Below are 22,415 nucleotides of genomic sequence, written 5' to 3'. Positions count from 1 at the left end.
TTCATTAAAAGAGAAGAGCCAGCAAATGATAAAAATTCAGGAATTAACCAAATAGATGTGAAGCTCTCGCTGTAATACAAAGCAGGCATTTACCCATCTCACTGTCACTGTTCCTGTCAAGTCATTTCAATATGTAATTACCATTTAAATGACCTGGATGGTGCGATCGGAAAGGAGAAAAGTAGGAGAAAAGTATCCCCAAAAGACAAGCCTGAGCTGACATTTTGTTGTCTAATCTTCAGAGCCAGGGTTAATAAAGCTCTTGTCATTCTGTCACTCATCCTTATTAACAGTGAATTAGGTTGGAGACACAGGCAGAAAAAAAGAACAATTATTTATCTTCTAGTGTCTCAACTGTGTAGAGCAATTTACTTTACTGCACTGCTGTTAGCCAACTAAAATATGAAGCAACTTCAAAGGCTCTACAAAGCAAGCTTGCATGCATTTTGTTTTACATTTAGGAAATGCCACATTAGGATTAAATTAAACTTGCCAGCAGTATAAAGGAAGTGCTAAGCTTGTCTGCTAAATGTACATGACAAAGATTAGGCTTGGGCAACAAACTTTTAGAACATAAAAGGGCTTTCAAGATGTATTTTAATTCAGAAATCCATCATGCAAAAAAAATATGTCTTATGTTCAGAAATGTAAAAAGTATTTAGCCTTTTTTATGCAAAGTCATTTGTGGGTCAATCTTACTTCTGCCCATACTTTGGAATGTTTCTTTTCACTTCACGCTTTCAATCTAAAGGTAAAGCATCCACTAATCAGCTTCTTTGGCATAGCACTTGGGTCTGCCAAGCAGCCTGTATCCAGCTACATGCACTAAGCTTTAGTCCAATTGCATCATAGATAATTGACTACCTAATTTTTTAAAGTATTTTTAATCAGCCCAATGCAATAGGCAGTATATTTCTACAGGCCAGTGACTTTCAGAGTCTCTGGGTTTAGACACCACCCCTCCAACATTTAGGCATGCCTCTTTGGGTTACAAATCTCAAACTTCATTTCAGCATAAACCCCACAAATAAGGGAATAACTGTCTCAAGCAGGCCTGTCACTGACTTGACCACCTCAAGACAATAGCTTATCAGTGTATGGGCCAAATTGTTGGCCTCTCTTATCCAAATCTGATGAAAAAGGCTAAGGGCTGTGGCACACGGGGAGATTAGTCGCCCGCGACAAAACTCCCTGTTCGCGGGCGACTAATCTCCCCAAGTTGCCTTCCCCTGCCATCCCACCGGCGAAAATGTAAGTCGCCGGTGGGATGGCACATGCGGCGGCGCAATGTCGCGCAAATCCCGAAATCACGCCACCACGTGTGCCATCCCACCGGCGATGGTAGGGGAAGGCAACTCGGGGAGATTAGTCGCCCGCAAACAGGGAGTTTTGTCGCGGGCGACTAATCTCCCCGTGTGCCACAGCCCTAAAAATCCCACTAGATAAAACTGGCCATACCAGCAATGATATAGGGACATGTATAAAGTCCCTGTACTACATGTCAGGACCTCCTATGTTATCCAATCATTAGTGCAAGGGCAATTTTTCTATCTGATTTTTTTGGTGACCAAATAGGGCAAAAATTAGCTTGGTATGCTAAGTGAGCCAGCATCTCATTGCCTCACGGCATTCTGACAGGACTGTCGCTTAAAAACTGCCACCCACATTTCCATCTCATGGCTGTGCCCCCTCAGCGATTCCAACGGCCATAATGGTCCTCCTTGGATAATTATGATACTTTGTATGAATGCAGAATTCACAGTTCTATGTGGTCAGATGTTAGGTTTTTTTTTTAAATAAAGAAAAACTAAAAACCATACCGTATTTCTTCCGAATCTCATTATGTTTTACAGTCCTTTCATTCTTTCTGCAAAACAGTAAAAGACACAGCATAACATACAGTAAGTTGAAAAATGTGCAATTGATCTTGATTGAAAATACAATTAAAATATAAACTAGATTTACATAATCACAGTGTGCTCAAACAAACACTCAGTTACACTGAGGCCAAATATAGACCAGTTTCGATCAAATACAAGGTACTGTACGGTTTTATTATTACAGAGAAAAAGGAAATATTTTTTTAAAAATTTCAATTTATTTAAAGGAAAACTAAAATACGTAACCAACAGATTGTTTATATTATGTTAAGTGACCTATTAAAGAATCTCACCAAACAGGAATATATATATATATCAATAAATATTGTACATTCTTTCTCTTGAGCCCTTAGTGATGGGCTGGGTGCTCCCTCAGAGATCATCTGACAGGAAATAATGCAGCTCTAAACAAACTGTAACAGGAAGTAGTGTGGGCACAAAAGACAGAACTCTGTCCATTTATTGGCTGATGGGGCCTAGCATGTATGTGCGCCTTAGTTTGGTGGCCCTTAACTCTTAAAATAGCAATTTTCTATTTAGGAGTACCCAATAGCATGTATTACTAAAAAAAGTATATTTTGCTAAAAATGGTTTATTTAGATGAAGCAGGGTTTAACATATGAGCTGGTTTATGCAATATATTTTTATAGAGACCTACATTGTTTGGGGGTATAGTTTTCCTTTAATTTAAATGGTGCCTATAGATGATGGCCTTCCCATAATCCAAAGCTTTTTGTATAATGAATTCCATACCTATATATCTATACTTCTATTTCATCAAAAGTAGCAATTCTGGTGCATGTACTAAAGGGTCTTCTGTAACCCTAATAATAATAATAATAAAGGTATGAGACCATATTTCCAAAATGCTCAGGACCTAGGGTATTCCAGATAGGGATCTTTTTGTACCTTAAGTCTGCTAAAAAATAATTAAAACATTAAATAAACCCAAAAGGATTAATGCAAAATGTATCCTGCAGAAGCATTACCATACCTGAGTAAACAGCCCTAGAAGCTGCAAATGTTTGTTTAAGATAGCAGCTACCATTTTAGCTTGGTCTCACTAATGTCCGTGCTGTAGCTCTAGCTGTTGGTAGCTCAGATCACGCATTCTGATGGGAGGGAGAGTGAATACTTATGCACTCTTATGGGAGGGGGGAGCAGAAGAAGGGAGATAGGAAAGAGCGCAGACTCCGGCCCCGGGAAAGAAGGATTTTTCTGAGAGAGGAAGTCTGATACCCATGTTTATGCAAAGGAAGATTGTATTTAGAGGACTCAGTGCAGCGTTTCTGTGAGTGTTTATGGCTGTATTTACATAGACCTTTCTGATAAAGCTTACTTAGTTTTTACCTTTCTTTCTCCTTAAATTGGGATCAAGTACAAGGCCCTGTTTTATTACCACAGAGAAAAAGGATATCCATTTTAAAAATTAGAATTATTTGAATAAAATGGAATCAAGAGGAGATCGCCTTCCCATAATTTAAAGATTTCTAGATAATGGGTTTCCGGATGACGGATCCAAAACCTGTATTACAAAACGAAGATTCTGTGATCTGTAAACATAATGCATTCTGTTTTATTACGAAACTGCAGACCCTTATAAGTTATTTTATTTCTTAGAATATATGATGTTTATTTCAAATTCTGCCTTTATTAAATCACAGCTACGGAAGATACAGTTACTGTATCTATCAACGTTACAAACAGCAGCTTTTTGGGAACTCTGTGCACCTCATTTTTATTCATTGCAACAGAAGAAATTGTGAATGTCTTCAAAGATAATATAATACACTGCTTGGCTGGCTTTTTTTTTTTTTTTGAGAGCGATAATCTGATAACATTGCGCTGCAGTAATTCCGAGAGGATGTGTAAGGTGAATATTACAATGTCTGACTGCAATCTTAAAACCAATTAAAGCTACTACTTAACTTCTGCTGCACAAACATATCATGTAATTAACGTGTTTTAAAATGATTGCATGAATTATTAACTTCCTTGTTTTGCATATGCAATGATAATAATTAGCACAGCCTCAGACACTGATATGGAATAAATGAAAAGCAAAGCAACCAAAGATCAGTTTCCCCATCTAAAAATGAAAAACAAAAAAAAAAACTAAATCAGTTTTAAATCTGGTAGCCTGTAGTAAAATGAAAAAAATGAGATTTATGTGTGAGAATCTATAACAATACAATGTAAGACAGAGCTGCTTGCCACCTAATTGTATTTCAGAAATCTAGTTTTATATGTTTATGTTCTCCTGCTGAGGTTTATTGGATGGTCCACCACTTCCATAGGTTTACCTAATACAGGTATAGGATCAGTTATCCGGAAACTTGTTATCCAGAAAGCTTTGTATTATGGGAAAGCCATCTCCCATGGGCTCCAGTTTAATTAAAGAAATGATTTTTTCTCTGTAATGATAAAACTATAACTTGTAACTGATCCTAGCTAAGATGTAATTAATCCTTATGGGAGGCAAAACAATCGTATTGTGTTTATTTAATGTTTAAATACATTTTTAGCAGACAGGTTCCATACCTGTATACTCAGCCAGTGTATTCAGGAGGTATATTTCCCTTTAGGTAGTAAAGAGAGTGAGTGGGCCCTGTTTGTCATGAAACGCTCTAGATATGCTGAGGCGTAGAATTGCTACAATTTTAAAAACAGGGGGTTTTTAGTTACAAGTTTACATTTCTTGGGAAAAATGTCTCCTGACCAAATAACTGGTCATACAGGGTCATCTTCCCCAGATGTAGTGCTTATGGGGGGGGCATCCTTCCTGCTTAACTTTGCTTAAATACACAGACACAAAGAGAGCACACTCCAAGGCTAAAGATGGCACACTCACTTGCCTCATGTTTCAATAGTAATTTTCTGTGCAATGCTATCACTTTTACAAAGAAATGCCACCAAGCAGGGAGGTGCCAGCCTATGAAAAATAGCAACTCAATATGGGGTTTGCCGTATCATATACTAGGAACTAAAATAATATTTTAATAATAACAACGTGTAAAAGGAAAGCCAGAATGCCATTTGTTTCAGTTTATTTTTCTAAACAGCTGCTAGATAAGAATTAAGAACCTAAAGTTAACAAATTTAACAGTGATATAAAAATATCAAATTCAAATTATACGTTCATTTGAAGCAATGGATTATTTTAACACAAGACCATATCTGCCTTGTAATATAAGCTGTTCAGGTCTCTGCCTCCAGTTTAATCATTGGCCGGGGGGGCTTTTATTGACTTTATGTTATGGCATTAAAAATGAAAATCATTTTTTTTTTATCAACATGAGCTTTGAATACAATCCACCTAGGGCATGAAAAGTGAGAAGCACTGCCAGCCATCTGTTCAGCTGAGTAGCTATGAACAGCAGTACCCATTACACAGAGTAAAAGCTTGGGAGCAGCTCATTTCTGATTGATAACACGTTGCCCGTTGCTATCATTTGCACAGTATACAAGCTGCCCAGCAGCCACAAAGGCACTTTTGGTTTCTGCTTGAGAAAAAGACCAAACTGCCGGATGAGATTAGTAGTGCATCTTGCACCTCAAATAAAGGCAGGTTTAGTTATACTTTGGTTGGCTTTGAATGTATACAGAAATGAACAGTAATATAATACAAGTATGGGATCTATCATCCAGAATCCTTGGGACCTGCATTAGGTTGGGTACCTGCTGAATACCACAAAGCGGTCAGGTTTCGCAAATAGTGCCTAATTCCCTGACTGTGCAGGTAGCCCGTGTGTACCCTGCCTGCAGTCTTGCAGTCCCAGAGTTAAAAGTTATTTTTCCCCCTGACTTGGCATCTGTGACATCACTACCAGTTTTGCAGGTCCTCTGGGACAGGTTAAAGGTACAGGTAGGGTCGGGTAGCGGGGATAGGGCTTGGAGTATAGCATGTCAGCGGATCGGGTCTAAATTCTGGGAGAACTGAAATGTGGACCAAAATTCCTTAATCCTACCAAAACACTTTTAGAGAAATTCATATTGGTTGATGAACTACACTGGTTAATGTAGAAAGTCATCATCTAACATGACAAGGCTGATGTGGGGTGGTCCCACCTCCATTCCAGTTTTAAAGCTATGTGATCGATTGGCTTGGGGGGCCTCCTACCAGTTAGCTGAAATTTGGCCTTCCATATACCAGGCCAAGGCTGCGACCTTACTGTGCCTGGTTTCCACCTCAGGCAGCCGCTATTCATATTCATGACATCAGATATGGGGTAGAGTGAGTGCGGGTCTATAAGCAGAAGCGGAGTGCTGGGTCAGGTTGGGAGCAGACGGGTCAGCTTTTTTGACCCAGACATCACTAGCGCTGATACATTTCTGCTGTCATCGTACGTTGCTTCCTGAGAAACAAATCCTTATATAATGTGGTTTAGTACCTCTGAAGAGCTTCTTGTTTCCTCCTTTCACGCTCTCGCATAAGATTTTCTTCCTCTGCTTCCAGTCTCCTGAATCAAAAGAGAAAAAAAAAATCAATATTTTTTCACATGCAGATTTTTATTTTCAGAGCTAACCAAATATTTTGCATATGTCTCCTCATACAAGTAAAGGTGCTCTTTTGGTATTTAACAAATCTTGTAAAGTAGGAATTGCTGAAGTAAATGTAAACCCTTAAAACAAATGAATGTACCGTATACAGTTTTGTCAATGCTAATATAAAGCATTTGAACAAGAGTCCCACCTGCTGTTCAATCTTTATGCATGGACACCACTGGCAGTAAAATTAAGTTAGTGAGAAAAGGAAAGTCGTGTAATATTGCTCTGCTTAGAACTGATCAGAAAAACATTAGATGACTCTGCTCACTAGTTTCACTTTCTGGAGAGGGCAACAAGACTTGCTTTTTGCCTTTTCTTAATTTTCTCCCTGTATAAGGTTTATAAGGTATGAGTAAGTTCTATAAAGTGCTGCAGAATATGCAGACAATATAATAAAATAAGTAATATTAGAGAACGCTGAGCTCCGAAAGCTTGTCATTTTTACTTACTTAATTGCCAATAAAAGGTATCACCTAACCTTGCATTTCTGCATTTTTTTCAGTGGTTAACACATTACAACATCTTAAAACCATGAACCAAATCCAAGCAGTTTCCCCAGATACTGATAGTACTGCAGAAGACACATGCCCATGTGTGAACCCTACTAATATTGATCTTGATGAGCACAAGCAAAAGTCCTAATAAGCCAATAGTCAGCCAAGCCACAAGGGGAAAAAATCCCTTCCTTACTGCAACACAGTATTTAGATTATTCATTTGCTCAGTAATTTGATGTGTCCTGGAACAAAATACCTGGATACTTTCAGCAGCTGCAACTCCATCTAATAATTATTTTTTAAAGGGACCCTAATTACAAAAAATAAATTGATCCAAGCTTACTTGGGGTGCTATCTTGAGCACTTTTGCTATTTACATTAATATCCTATTTTTTATCAGTTTGCATTTTATACTGCTAATACCAGGCAGTTTTGTCTCAAAACTAAGGGTTAAATGAATACAAGAAGTGCATAGACAGGTAGGGTCACCTACACACTCATCTTCAAAGAGAGCTGTTGAGCCAAAAGCCGGTAATTACCCTAAAACTAAACCACAAAAATAGATAAAAAACTAGATAATGAAAGTAAATTGCAAAAGTGCTTAGGAGAATACTCTGAATATATTAACATCAGTATATTTTGTTGGGTTGAAATCCACTTTAACTTTTCTTTCCCGACCCTTAATTTTGCATTATTTGCTATCACATTTGTGTTTTAGCCATAGTTGCAAATACAGCAAATATTCCTAAAAAAATGTTTATCCATTTGCCTTATATATTACCATATTTATGATGTGAGAAGATTTATGGGAAGATTACCAAAAAAAAAAAAACAGGAACGGGAGGCATTTGGTGAGGTGAAACAACTAGACCCTTTGTGCCTTAAGGCGAAACGGAAAAGTCCAAGGTCATCGTTTTCTCGTCTCTTAGTGAAAATAAACCTATAAGCAGTGAGATGATTGACACCGCCATACAAATAAGCAGAGGGGAATAGCACACAAACCTGTCATATCGGTCTTATAAAGGCAGGAGGATAAGCACTTAATGCGGCGGCTATCTCTCCATCACAATGGTTATTTGTGTGAATTCTCCTCTCTCAAATATCTCTACAAAACAGAGCTGTGCTGCATTATCTCTTCTATAGGATTACAAGTGCCATGAGGGCTTCCTATTCAGACTTATTGACTGGGAGGTGAGAAGGTCTCTTCCCTTAAACACAGCTATGCACATGGCGCTGAAATTTTCCAAGCATAACACTTTTATATTATATATATAAAAAAAAATAAGCTCGGAATATAGAGAGACTGTTTCCACGCACATAAAAGTAACAGATTTACACTTTACATAATTAAGATCAAGACAATGACAAGGTTAGATCCTGTTGCCACAAAAAGAGAAAATAAATCCCGGTAATGAGCCACAGAGCTTTCCCCACAATCGCAATTACAAGAATGCATCCAAAATTCGACAACAATTTATGCATGATTTATACAGGATGAAGTACTAGGAGGGTGAAATGCATTATGTTGCAGTTTTGAAATGTCTCTGGAGGATTGTCCTAGAGTGTGTATCAAATCATTTGTTGGGCTGATATCCAAGTAGAACATTTTAGGGTGATACTAAACCTTATAATAAAAACTATGTTTCTGTAAACTGCACTCTCGGCCCATGGGGCTTCCTACATACAAATGTCCAAAGCAAGTTATAGCCCTCCAGTCCTCTTTTTCCCCCCTCTGGATAATGCGGTATGTGAACAGAATTTGTCCTTGGGTTGAAAGCTGTATGTCTAGTGTAGTGCCAAGAAGTGCAGGTGTGTATTATGCAAGTGCCAAGCCAGCACACCTAATGTTACTATACACTGTGATTGGCACAGAAACCTATATAAAGCTTTTAGCTAAAGGAATAATGTAACCACCGTAACTTCAGCTTCTTTAAATAAAAATATGTTATTGTTGGCTGCAAACCAAAGAATACTGGAATAAAAGAATGGTTTTATGTATACATGTATGGGACCTGATATTTAGAATACTCAGGACCTGTTTTTTTGGATAAGGGATCGTTCCCAGTGGCGTAACAACACGCCGCACAGAAAAAAATTTGGCGCACACCTACCTGGCCCTCACTTAACCATGCCGTGTACTTGATCCCATCTAAGATATCATGAATCTTTATTGGAGGTAAATCAATCCCATTGGGATTAATATTTCAGTGATTTCTTGTAGGCTTAAGGTACAAGATCAAAATTTCCTTATCTGGAAAACCCCAGGTCCAGAGCATTCTGGATAACGGGTCTCATACCTGTACCTTGGTTGGTATTAATTACAAGGTACTGTTTTATTATTTTTATATACTTTTTAATATGTGAATTATTTGATTAAAATTGAGTCTATGGTAGATTGTCTTACCCTAATTTGAAGTTTCCTGGATAACAGATTTCATACTTGTACTTGATTACACATCCTCTGTTCCCAACAGCAATTAATTTCATAAGATTCCTCCTATTCCTTTATATAAACCCTTTGTATAGTGAATTCCTCTTCCATAGTCCATAGGCCTGAGACTGAACAATTATGAAGAGGAATGGGCACTATATTTTAAAGTTGTCAGTGTTTAAAATACAGGTAAGGGACCCATTATCCAGAATGCTTGGGACCTGGGGTTTTCCAGATAAGGGGTCTTTCCGTAATTCAGATCTCCTATCTTGTTTTGGCTCCAATAAGGATAAATTATATCTTAGTTGGGATCAAGTACAAGGTACTGTTTTATTATTACAGAGAAAAAGGAAATCATTTTTAAAAATGTAAATTATTTGTTTAAAATGGAGTGTATGGGATATGGCCTTTCCGTAATTCGGAACTTTCAGGATAATGGGATTCTGGATAAGGGGTCCGATACCTGTACTTACAATGAATTTTCTTTTTAAGAGTCAAATACATAAGAAAAAGAAAACTGTTATAAAGCATAAAACCGCTATCAGCACCCCCGGCAACTTGATAATAGAGCCACTAAGGGAAAAAGGGGATGCTACTAAATATAATATTCTAAAAAGCCTAAAATGTTATACTTAGTAGCATCCCCTCCTTTCCTAGTCTAAAGTTTAGACTCTTGTTACAAAATGCAGAAGACATAGCTTTAAAGAATCCATACAAAGCTAAGAGAAACAAAAATGTGATCTTGAGTTTGGGGGACGCATCATATTAAGTGCAATCCTGGGGTGGGTTACATTGACTTTTTCCTTAGTGGGAAGATATAATGCTAAAAATAAGCTGTACACAGTTGCTGTACCCTTAGAAAGTGAAAACATGTTACAAACATACCCTATTCCTTTATGAGGCTAGTGTATCAGATATAGAAAATGTGATACACAGGGATAAAGTAAAATTTAAGGCTGTTACAGGGATCTTGCAATGACCACAGAAGTGCTAAGGAAAGCCCTATTTGCTCCAACCATGCAGAAAATAAAAAAAGCTTCTATTAAAAGCTGTCACAAAAATATTTCAGAAATGCTAATTTTCCACTTGACTAATAGTTGCTTTTTTACATTTAAACTTCATGGCGACAGCACAAAATAAATGTGGATGAAATGATATCCTATATAATTTCTAATTTGAGCCTACTATGGGCAGGGAATTGTGGGGCAGAAGCAATCATGTTTTCAATGTACCATTAAAATTAAACTAATAAATGAAGTGCTGTACATAACCTTTATGGGGATTCCATTGCTACAAGGAAAAGGAAGGAAAAGAGTTCCTGCTTTATATATATATATATAAATAGCAGGGAATGGAAAAGGATGACAGAGCTATTAGAAGATCAGTAAGGGAACATTTACTGTGCCTATCTAGCTCCCATAAGAATATGTATGAGAAGCAGCCACTTTGCATAAAGAATGGAAAAATGTCTTTGGAAAACCAGTTACTGTGATCCCTAAAGTACCTGCAGCTTCTGCAGCAGGTGCTCATAAATGGTATAACTAAAAGCCCTTGGTGCAGATTTAGCTCTGCTCCCCTATTCTTGAGCCCCCACGCCTCAAGCACCCATCCCTATTTCAAGATCAAACCACCTATATTCATTCATAGTCAGCCCCTGCATGTATGTAAGAAAAGTGGCCTTGTGCACAGTAATGTTATGGGCTCCATCTGACCCTTTATCAAACTGATAAATGGCCATGTAGAGCCCAAAACGCAGACTGTTGGGCATGTAAAGCCTGCTAAGTGGCATTACCATGTGCAGAACACAGGTCAGCATTACAATGATGGAGTATCACTAGTGTTAGCCTACAAGCTTTCAAGACAAACTTTCAGTTGGCATAATCTAGAAAGGGACTTTATAAAGACATTTATGGATCATGAAAAAAAAATCTTCATGTATGAGTTCAATAGGTTACAAAGAGACCCACACAGAATAAATCTGGTTATATGGAGAACATGAAATACTTACATTAGGGAATTGGAGCGTTTCCTGCAATAACAACAATAGCAGCAACAGACTGTTGTGCTCAGTAGGATTAGTCCCAGAACCACGGATATTGTGATGATCAGTGCTTCAAAGTTGACTATAGAAAGAAAAAGAAGTGCAGACATATGAATAAAATCAAAAGAAAAGTATCATGCAGCGTTTTAAGAAAGAAGAATAGCCCACTCTCTGGAGATCAGAGTTGGGTGAAAGTGAGCCAGGCCAGAGAAAGAGTTACAGACCTGATATGGCCAAGGTTCTCTCATAAAACTACACGTATATACACTTATGTCTAAGCATATTTTTTATTATATTTGTATACGGTATATTGCAAAGTGGTTTCTTCTCTAAAAACCACATTAACAATTTTATGGCACTTAAATATCATACACATTTACAGTAACACTTACCAATTCATATTGCTTTAGCACAATAAAAGCAGTGGGTGCCACCAATTGTACAGTCATTATATAGCGCCATTATAATGGCATTCAGTGCAGCTGTAGATTGCCAATTAAGCTCCCAGCAGTCTTTTCCTGTCACTGCTGGGTCATGCTCATTACTGGTACAGAACTTTGTTTTTAAAGGGGAACTCAACACAAACACAACTTACTGGTTTTGAGACAGGAGCGCAAAATAAACAGCAACTCCATGCTGTCCAGCTGGAGGCCTGGGGGCTGGATGTGGCCCTCTAAAGGATTTATACGGTCCCAATCTGCTTGTAAACTTTATAGACTTCACTGTATGACATCATCAAGGGGTGGTTGACCTTTAAGGTAACTATAAATATGTTTTGCAATGTCCTATTCCAAGTATCTTTGCAATTGGTATTCATTATTTATTTTTTGAATTATTTGCTTTTACACATCTTTTAAATGGGGGTCACTGATCACGGCAGCCAAAAAACTATTGCCCTGCAGGGCTACAATTTTATTTTTATTGTTATATTCTTATTCAGATTGCTGTTAAAATTCCAAACTGGAGAGCTGCTAAACAAAGAGCTAAATAACTGAAAAACCACAAATAAGAAAAAATGAAAACCAATCGCAAATTGTCTCAGAATATCATTGTGTCTACATCATAATAAAATTTAACTTAAGGGTAAACTATGGGAAATTTCTGGCCCACTGCATTTGAGAAGTTGGGCTGCACTGCACTAGAGGAAAATAGAAAAGAAGCAGATATTAATAAGGGTTCCTTTAAACATACATCCCAAACTGTCAGCAAAGCACTGCATTAGTTCTTTCTAAGGACAGAAGCCTTGTTGGTTTCCCTATAAGTTCTTATAATGAGTAAAACATGTTTGGCTTCCCCACAGAAACGCATTGCCTAAAACTGAGCTGGGAAGCAACAACAACAAAAAAAACCCCACAGAATATACTGAACATGATGATTTTATTAAGGGTTCCTTTGAGGCATTTAGCTCTGTACGTTAAAAGCATAATTTAGACTTAATTGTGGGATACAAGTAGTCATTTTTATTTATATGGAATTCCTACATGGCTGAAGATGAGGTTTTTGCAGCTTTTAGAAATGCAAATGAGAAACAATAAATTTACTAAAGGAGAATAGAAGACGACAGTTGCGGCTTGTAGGTGCCATCTAGAGGTAGCTTTGCTCCACTGCAGAACAGGGTTTGGTTGGTATATTAGTGCAGTTTTATACAAAATCTGTGAAAATTGTTTTTCTTAGAAGCAGAATGTTTTTCGGTGAACACAGATTTCATTATTTGTTTTAGTTAGTGAATCAAATGTATTTCTAGCAGAACAGCACTGATCCGTTAATGCTGCTGAGTACATTTGCATTATTAGCAGACATTTATGCTAATGGTTTGAATAATGCAGCAATGCTTAACAGGCTACTTTGCATATATTACAGCAGGCACAAATGCCAACTGCCACCCAAAGGACTGCCTTCTCAATCATTCTGGGCTAATTATTTTATTGTTACACATAGGAACGCCAACGCTTACACATTGGCATATTCACACAAGGAACTGACCGAAGAAGCAATTAATGATTTCCGTTATATGATGGAGAACACTAGTATCCTCTAGTTGTATAAAACAAAATACAGTATCAGGGGGGTGCATCTGAACTTGATTCACCTTGACAGCTGTGCGTAAGAGGGTGATTGCTGATAAGGGGTGGGAGATTAGGGGCTGCTTCAGGAGGCCCCCTGGTGGAATTGACTCTTGCACATGATTTTCCATTTAGCTTGCTGCCGGCTATCATACACTCACAGCTAAACTGTAATTAACTAGCCCGCTTGGAGGGGGGGTTTTCCAGTGCAGCGAGCATCAATACCAGTCTCTCAGCTTCATTACAGTAAAACACTTATTGCTGAGGCTGTTTATTTTGGGTTAACTACACAGCTTAACTTTAAATGCTCTAGTTCCGGGGTGACTCCATAGTATCAAATGCAATTCAATTTTAATATCTTTTACGGTTTTTTAAACCGTCCCGTTATTGACAAGGGAATACCCTATAGATGCAGCTAGTTGTATACAACACTGCTATGCAAAGCTGTTCAGTCATTCAATTATTTCAGCAAAAGTGTGACTGTACCAAACAGGCATTAAATGTAGCCCGAATGGTACACACAAGGCACACTACCATAGAACCAAAGACTTGTGCTGTATTTTTTGTTTTTTTACATAAACTATCATTTTTTTAAAAGGATAAGAGTATAAAGAGTATAAAGGATAAAAGTATAATTTGTAGGTTATTCATGGTTTCCCTTCCATGGCAATCTACTAGGGTGCCAAGAACCAGCCAAAAAGCCTTGGGCTGCAGACCCACTGTACAAACTGTATTTCTTCACTCTCCACTCATTTATTTACATAGAACTAATTTATCCTTCTCATCATATGACCAGTCTTCTTTAATACATGGAAAATGCCACAGTATAAGCATACAAGACTACATGGTTGGGTGTATATGAGGACCGCTGGCATTTTGGTCCACCAGGAGATTTATTGGTGCTAACACTGGCAACCAATAAAGTTATCCTTATGAACTGTATCATGAGGGGAGAAACAAATTCTGCTGGGTGATATTACAAGGCTGCAGTGAGCATGTTTCAGAACTGTACTGAGTGTAGACACCACATTGAACCATATGTCAACATTCTGTCGGCATGAGCCCAATACTTGTTTATAATATAACTTATAGCAGTGCACACATTATATCAGGCTTAGCTCAAAAGAAAGTTCAGCGGAAAAATATAACTCTGGCCAAACAAATTAAGTTATCAGTTTTGGAGATAAAAAGTGCTCTTTCATGAAACCCCAAAATAAGAACTCAGTTCCAAAATATCAGGGTATTCTCATACAAGTCATAAGTGTCTACTTTACCTGTTTTTCCATTTGTTGCCTGGGTTCTGTTAGTTGTATGTATATGTGGCTATGTTATTGTTGTAACTATTGTAATAGTGTTGATTTACCTTTAATTTGGGTGTGAATTGGCATTATTTATTGATTATGGTTAAATGGTTTAAGGACTCATGGTTTTCTGCCTCTGCCACACGTGGCAAATGATTCGCTTTTCTCAGCCTACGTTTCCTATGCTGGCTGAGAAAAATGAATCTGCTCTCATCTGTAGCTCCATGACAAGCACTGGGTTGGCCTGTGCACACCTACACTGAGTGGATTTTGGCCCAAAAATGCATACTTTTGTGTTTTTGTGACCAAAGTGGGCTCAGTGTGTCTACACAAATGGCAACCCAGTACCTGTCCTTGGAGATAAATGGAGCTGTGGATGAGTGGAGTTGCTTTTCACTGCCTGTGTTTCCTACACAGGAACCATAACAATTTTTTGTTAACCCCTCTTGGAAAGTATAGCGCAGTTAATCATCAGCCTTTGCTGCCAGATTTACTCCCATACTTATGCAATCAGCTATATGCAGAGATCTTCAACATCAACTGTGATGATCTATAACAATAATATATGAAAACATCTGAGGGGCTGAATCATTTTTATAAGTACTGTATAAGTCCCATTTTAAGCATTATTTTGTTACTTGCAGGCGAGACAAAGCTGGCACAGATATAAGGCCAATGTACAGACTAACGTGGCAAAAATGCACAATTCCTCATTTTCTTTAATTTCCCATAATAAAAGCAGCAGTAACACTAACTAATATCCAAATACATATGTATTAGATGCCATTTAGATTATTCTAGTGCAATTGGAATGATTATGTGACTAATTTGCATGCTAATACATTTGTATCTGCATAAACATGATAATATTAGGAAACCTAACAACCTACAGCCCTAAGGAATTCAATAATGCTAGTCTAAGAGGGCTAAGCTTCTAGAGTTGACAAAATATGCATGTAACGTTGCACCTGGAGCATTAATCATGTTACAGAATTGAATTAAAGGCTCATTTTATCCCAAAATGCTCTGCTGTGCTCAGGGAGTAACAATAGGAGAAGTCCTTGTGAATTTTGGGGGCCATGAGATTATAGATGTAGCATTAAAAAAGGTCCCAGTAACTTCTAGAGACACCATTGATTCTGCTTATTACAAAAGGAAAAACCTTAGCTGACCCAGGTTTTATTATATTTCTGTACAGGCCATTGTATTTTCCCCATGACAAACAATTAAAACCATTATAAGCCATGCCACACTTCATAGATTCATGGAAATCATTGTGGCTTTCGAGCTGGCCTACTGTACTGTTGGCTATATGTAAGGGATAACAGTATGACAAGAGGTAAATGAGAAGGTTGTGGCCAGTGAACCTCAGACAATAGGACTGCAACATGAGCCAGTAACAGCCTCATAGAATCATTTTGCCTTTACAAAGAAAAAATAAGAAACACAACCTTTCTTTAAAGGCAGCAAGTGATATGTACTTACTCCAGCAAGCACCCCATCTAGCTGCTGACATTGCACAGAGAGAGGAGGGCGGCAAAATGTTCCTTACTGGATAGTCCAAACAAGTGTTGTTGGTTATACACCAAAAGCACTGCATGAGAGAAAAGCAAACACACCATTAATAAGGGCACAGATTGAACATGCAGCAGGTCTTTTGCGCATTCCTAGTGCTGACATCACTCATTTGCACAGTATTAATCCTGCTGGCAGCCAATAGAATAATGCTATGCAAATGAATGAGGACAGCGAGGGCATGCAGTGCTTAAAGCTAGAGATTCGGGTTTGGCCAAAATTCTGCCTTTTTCAAACTGAATCCTTAGAATCATGTGACTTTTTGTCACATAAACACAGAAGTTGAAATTTTTTTGCCACGCATGGTTCTTTTTAGCCCTTACTTGTCCTAATTAGCATATGCATATTAGGATTTGGATTCAGTTTGGTATTCGGACAAATCTTTCACGAAGGATTCGGGTTTCGACCGAATCCCAAAATATTGGATTTGCTGCATCCCTATTTAAAGCCACAGCGGTACTAAAAAATGGAAACTATGTTAATTCTAAATAAAATGGAAACTAACTATTCTAAAAAAAAAAGGAAAGTATTAATTTTTGTTACAACTGTATTTGGAACCACTCTGGCAGAACTTCGCAATTGGTTAACATCCCCTTTAATCACATGCAATTTAACATGGTGCAGTTTAGGGCTTTAAGACATAAATTTTATATTCTTCTGTTCATGAGTGGGAACTGCTATAAGATATAGCTATAAATGCTATAATAGTTTATGGAGATTCCATAAGAAGATATCAAAATAGCAACTTGGTATAAGACAAGATAAGGCAACCTGTGGCTCTCCTGATGCAGCTAAGCTACAACCCATTGAAAATAAAAGCAGCCAAGTTGCTGAAGGGGTTTAGGTATTGTAATTTAGCCCTGAAATAAGGAGCAATAATGAAGCCTACAGGTATACACGTCACACTGGGGATCTGTACTAATTTACACTTTTACAGAAACACATTTGGAAAGTACTTACAGAGACATTTTTCAGGCATTCTTCGCAGGACCTTCCAGAATAGAAGCTACAAGCTGGATGTGGGGAAAATGAAAAAAAAGAAGAAAAAACAAATCAATCAGTTCAGTATATGCAATGGGAAGAGTACAAATGCATTGACTGAAAAGAATAAAGACAGTGCAAGAGATGCAAACAATCAAACAAAAAAATTACCAATCTGCTAGAGCAGTGCTGTCCAACTTCTGTGGTGCCGAGGGCCGGAATTTCTCTCGCATACATGGTGGAGGGCCGCTAATGGAAGCCAGTTTTGACCACTCCCCCCTTTTAAACCACACCTACTTCAAACCACACCCATTTTATCACAATGGTGGTAGTGCAGCAAAAACCCAAATGCTTGGTCCTCACTGCAGGGATATCAACCATCATTCATATGTGAAAGAATTATATTATGTCATATTAAGACATACCCTAAAATCCATATGCCTCCTCCCCTGTGGATAGCACAGCAACCCCCAGCATATAATTACACACCTTAGGGACCATTTAATGGCTATTTCCAACTGCTAACAAACTCCCAGAACAAACCCCTGCCAGGTTCACCTCTCACAGGCACCTACTTGTGTGTGCCATACTCTGCCTGCCCTATGATGCTTGTGTCTGCCATATGCTGCCTGTGTGTGCCATACTCTGCCTGCCCTATGATGCCTGTGTCTGCTATATACTGCCTGTGTGTGCCATACTCTCCCTGCCCTATGCTGCCTGTGTGTTCAATACCCTCCCTGTCCTATGCTGCCTGTATGTGCCATACTCTCCCTGCCCTATGCTGCCTGTGTGTTCAATACCCTCCCTGTCCTATACTGCCTGTTTGTGCCATACCCTCCTTGCCCTATGCTGCTTATGTGCCATACTCTGCCTACCCTATGCTGCCTACACACAGACAGCATAGTCCAGGCACTACATACAATGTCTGAGGTGTGAACAGACAAACAATGTGGGTGATTACAGCCTGAGCCTGAGGTGTGAACACTGCAGGGGGTGAACAATGCAGAGATTAAAAGGTGTGAACAGTACAGTTGATTACATATTTAAACAATACAGAGGGATTACAGTTTGAATCTGAAGTGAGAACCATGCAGGGGGGCAGTTAATCTCAGTACTGAAACCATTTAAAGTTTACACAAGGGTAAACCATCAAAGCAGCCAGACAGGTGGAGGGCCACACAGAGGGGGGTCGCGGGCCGCCAGTTGGACAGCACTGTGCTAGAGTAATAAAACATATAATCCCATGGCACATGGGGCATATTCTTTGCTTTTTTCAGTCAGTGGAAAAGCACCTACATGTTGCTATACAGCCTGTCATTTACTTGGATGGAATATGACAACAACAGTGAAGGATGGCCATGCAGGTGGTCAAATGTTAATACCACCGAATGCTGGATATCTGCCAGTGCAGGGCATATCCCTAAGAGAGTCTGCCCCACACACAGCCAGGTTGGAAAGCAAAAGCTGGAAATGAAGTGTATTTTTATGATTCTTTTAAAGGAAATGTAGACCCTAAAAACAAACGAAAAATGTAAAAAATTGCTCCAAATGCTCTTATCTGCACTTTTGCGATTTGCATTATCATCATTTTTTATTTATATTAAGATTTGCTGAACACCAGCACTTTTTACAAAACTGGATTAAGCTGAATTCATAGTGTTCAGTACTGAATCCATTCTCTTATGTAACTATAGGGGAACTGAATAAGTGGAGGTGATTTTGCACATAATTATTTAATTCCAACTTGCTACTCCCTAGATGGAGTTGGGAGAGGAGTTAAAAGCAGCAACAATCAACTAATTTTTAGTAGGGTACTGAAGAATATAAAATATTGGCCATGATGACCATGGGCCAGGACTGTGGGGGTGGTCTGCATTATTCCAATACACTCCCACCATACTGAGACATTTGCACACAGTGCTGGGGCTGTAACGCAGCCTTGGGCACCCAGATATATTAGCCCAGTTCTACAGGGATATAGTATTTTTATAACTTGCTTGTCTCTGGAAGAAGCTACAGATAAGGCTAAAATGAGTGACACTGTTGATACAGTAAAGGCAATGACAATGCAAATAGAGGAAATTATATAGTGCATGATATACTTGTATGGTCTCTTGGCTATATCATCTGGGCTCAACCCCCTGACATCCTTTAACCAACACCAGATTATTGAACACTGCCAGTCAGCCTCATTTCACCTTACTATCATATTGCTTAGCATATTGTAATCCAGTTCACATCCAGACAGTGTAATCAACATGCAAATTATCGCTTTGGTTAAAATTTAAAATTATTATTCTGCTCCTTATTGAAACCCATGATGTGTGTATGTAGATGAATGAAATGCTGGCATTCCTGCTGCATCCAGAGTCGGAGTCACGATGAGACATGTGACTGGCTTTCAACACTTCTCAGCATTTCTGTTTTTCAGCACAAAATTATTTAATGGTGCCTTATCAGCTTGCAGTTAAAATAATGCAACATGCTGCTGATATTCATATTTCTGTACAAAATGCACAAGAACATTTTAAGTTCAGTGCTGGGAACAATATATGTCACTTGTAATAAAAAAAATAAAATATCAGGACGATCATAGGCAAAATGGTGTAATTTACTTCCTGGTATTTATAAAGTGCTGTCACATGTCCTTAGTGCTTTGCAGAGATTAGACATCATTCACCTCAGTACCTGCCCCCAGTGGAGCTTACAATCTAAGGTCCCTATGACATTAACACACAGGAGCCAGTTTTATCAGGAGCCAAATAACCAGCCTGTATGTTTAAAGAGAGTACCCGAAGAGAACATACATACTCCTTGCAGATAGCAGAGCTGTCAGCTCTCCCAATAATCCCGGGAGTTGCCCAATTTAGGTGTCTATGCCCCAGTCTCCAGATACTAGGCAACAGTATTCAGCTTTTTTAAAAGTTAAACATTGTGTGCATCCGCAATACTTGCAGTAAACTTTCTAAAGTGTCCAACCAGTGTTTGTGCACACGCAATGACATAATGAAATAATGTTATTAGGCCAAGAAGTGCAAATCCCCCAGCTGCCTGAAATTAGAAGTTGACAGTTCTGAGATCGTGCTATGGCTGGAATCAAACCTTACGGATACAAGGCGGCAGTACTATCCAATAAGGCACCATGATAATGTAACCGAACAAAATACATGTAAAAATTGCCTTTGAAATCCATTATACAACATAAAAATAAACAAATTGTCAATTTGCATGGACTGCCCCAAAACCATAACATTCCCACCCCCATGCTTTACAGTCTGTACCAGGTTCTTCTGAGCATACTGTTTCATAAGGCCTGGTCTTTGCCAGGATTTTTTTAAAATTATAGGCAAAATAATAAGCAAACTTGGCCTGATGTTCTTTTTGGCCAGCAAAGGTTTCCTCCTGACACATCTCCCATGTAGATGTAATTCTTACTTATTTGAGCTTGTGATAAATGTGGAAGTGTACTTCATTTTTCCACATGAAAATTTATTTGCATTTAAGTTTTTTTTCAATTACACAGTGTAGAGAAAGAATCTGGCCTTCCAGCCCATGTTAGACTATTGCATTTAACTACATGACAGGCTTCTATGCCTGGAATAGGTTTATCCCCAGGTGCAATTTGCTCAGTGCTGATAACTTAACCCCACTAAGTGCCACTGTGGTGGGCAATACACCCTGGGGCAGATTCATCAAAGTATGAGTTTGAATCCTGAAATGATAGATACGATAATTTCTGATGATCGGAAATGTCCCGAAAATGCTTATGAAAAAATCGTAATAGTCATGATAATATTGTATTGGCGATCCGAAAGTCACAAAATGTTCATATCCGAACGATCGTAATCAGCGGGTATACCTTTCTGACTTTGATCCATCTGTGCATGATTTTGGAAGCTTCCCATAGGAATCAATGGCAGCTCCAACCTGGCCCAAGGAAAGTCTACCATAGGGCTCAATGGCACTCTGCAGCTCCAACCTGGCCCAAGGAAAGTCTCCCATAGGACTCAATGGCACTCTGCAGCTCCAACCTGGCCCAAGGAAAGTCTCCCATAGGGCTCAATGGCACTCTGCAGCTCCAACCTGGCCCAAGGAAAGTCTCCCATAGGGCTCAATGGCACTCTGCAACTCCAACCTGGCCCAAGGAAAGCCTCCCATAGGGCTCAATGGCACTCTGCAGCTCCAACCTGGCCCAAGGAAAGTCTCCCATAGGAATCAATGGCACTCTGCAGCTCCAACCCGGCCCAAGGAAAGTCTCCCATAGGGCTCAATGGCACTCTGCAGCTCCAACCTGGCCCAAGGAAAGTCTCCCATAGGGCTCAATGGCACTCTGCAGCTCCAACCTGGCCCAAGGAAAGTCTCCCATAGGGCTCAATGGCACTCTGCAGCTCCAACCCGGCCCAAGGAAAGTCACGGTACCGAAGGTTGAATGAATTCCAAAATGTTCCTACTCGTTGCGACAAATACGATTTTGTTGTGTAAATTTTGTTGCAAAGTACGAAAAAGTCTCACAAATTAACGGAAACAATCGTACTTTGATGAATGTGCTCCCCTGTGTGCCATTAGCCTTGTGGCTGCTTTTAACAATGAGACTAAATGGAATCAGAAAGCTTATATAGAATAAATGGAATCAGTTAATGGCATAGGAGGGAGCAATTCCATAATGACAGTATTTATTTAATGGGGCTGGCAGCCAGGTAATTAGCTGATAGGCCTCTATAGTGTATTAGGGTGTGTATAAGAAACTATAGCTAGCAGTATTACCCTATAACAGTATAATGTAGCATTGCCCCCTTAGGATGGGGCCTTACCTGCAGTGACAGGGGGTACAGGGGCGCTGGTGTAGCTGCCCCCGGCCATGCCCAGGCTGAGCATGAGAAGCAGCGCCACAGTGCCAGGGAGCTCTGCCCACTTGCCCATCATTGTTCTGCTGCCCACACAGAGAAACACGGAAACGGCACCGGAACGTGGAGTCAGGGAGGCGCTGGACTGTGCCACACCGGCTGGAGAGAGGGGGGATTCACCGGCGCAGGGCTGTCAGGACGAACCCAAATACAATAAGCTGTTCAGTAAAGGGGGAAGGCAGATACGGTTGCACA

General features: G+C 39.1%; 1 protein-coding gene across 1 annotated transcript in view; it reads right to left on the bottom strand.

Moving 5' to 3' along the window:
• The window catches only part of pttg1ip.2 (pituitary tumor-transforming 1 interacting protein, gene 2), a 28,059-nt gene extending 5,711 nt beyond the window's left edge, over positions 1-22,348 (bottom strand). The window contains 6 exon segments of the mRNA NM_001011400.1: positions 1,821-1,867; positions 6,272-6,340; positions 11,364-11,478; positions 16,246-16,354; positions 17,296-17,348; positions 22,128-22,348. Coding sequence (NP_001011400.1) covers positions 1,821-1,867; positions 6,272-6,340; positions 11,364-11,478; positions 16,246-16,354; positions 17,296-17,348; positions 22,128-22,236 — 502 coding nt within the window. The 5' untranslated portion in view covers positions 22,237-22,348.
• Between the last annotated feature and the right edge of the window lie 67 nt (positions 22,349-22,415).

This window comes from Xenopus tropicalis, chromosome 6, assembly GCF_000004195.4.
Source record: "Xenopus tropicalis strain Nigerian chromosome 6, UCB_Xtro_10.0, whole genome shotgun sequence".
NCBI classification, from domain to species: Eukaryota; Metazoa; Chordata; class Amphibia; order Anura; family Pipidae; genus Xenopus; species Xenopus tropicalis.
The sequence above is the reverse complement of the archived record's forward strand: the minus strand, read 5'-3'. Positions and strand labels throughout refer to the sequence as shown.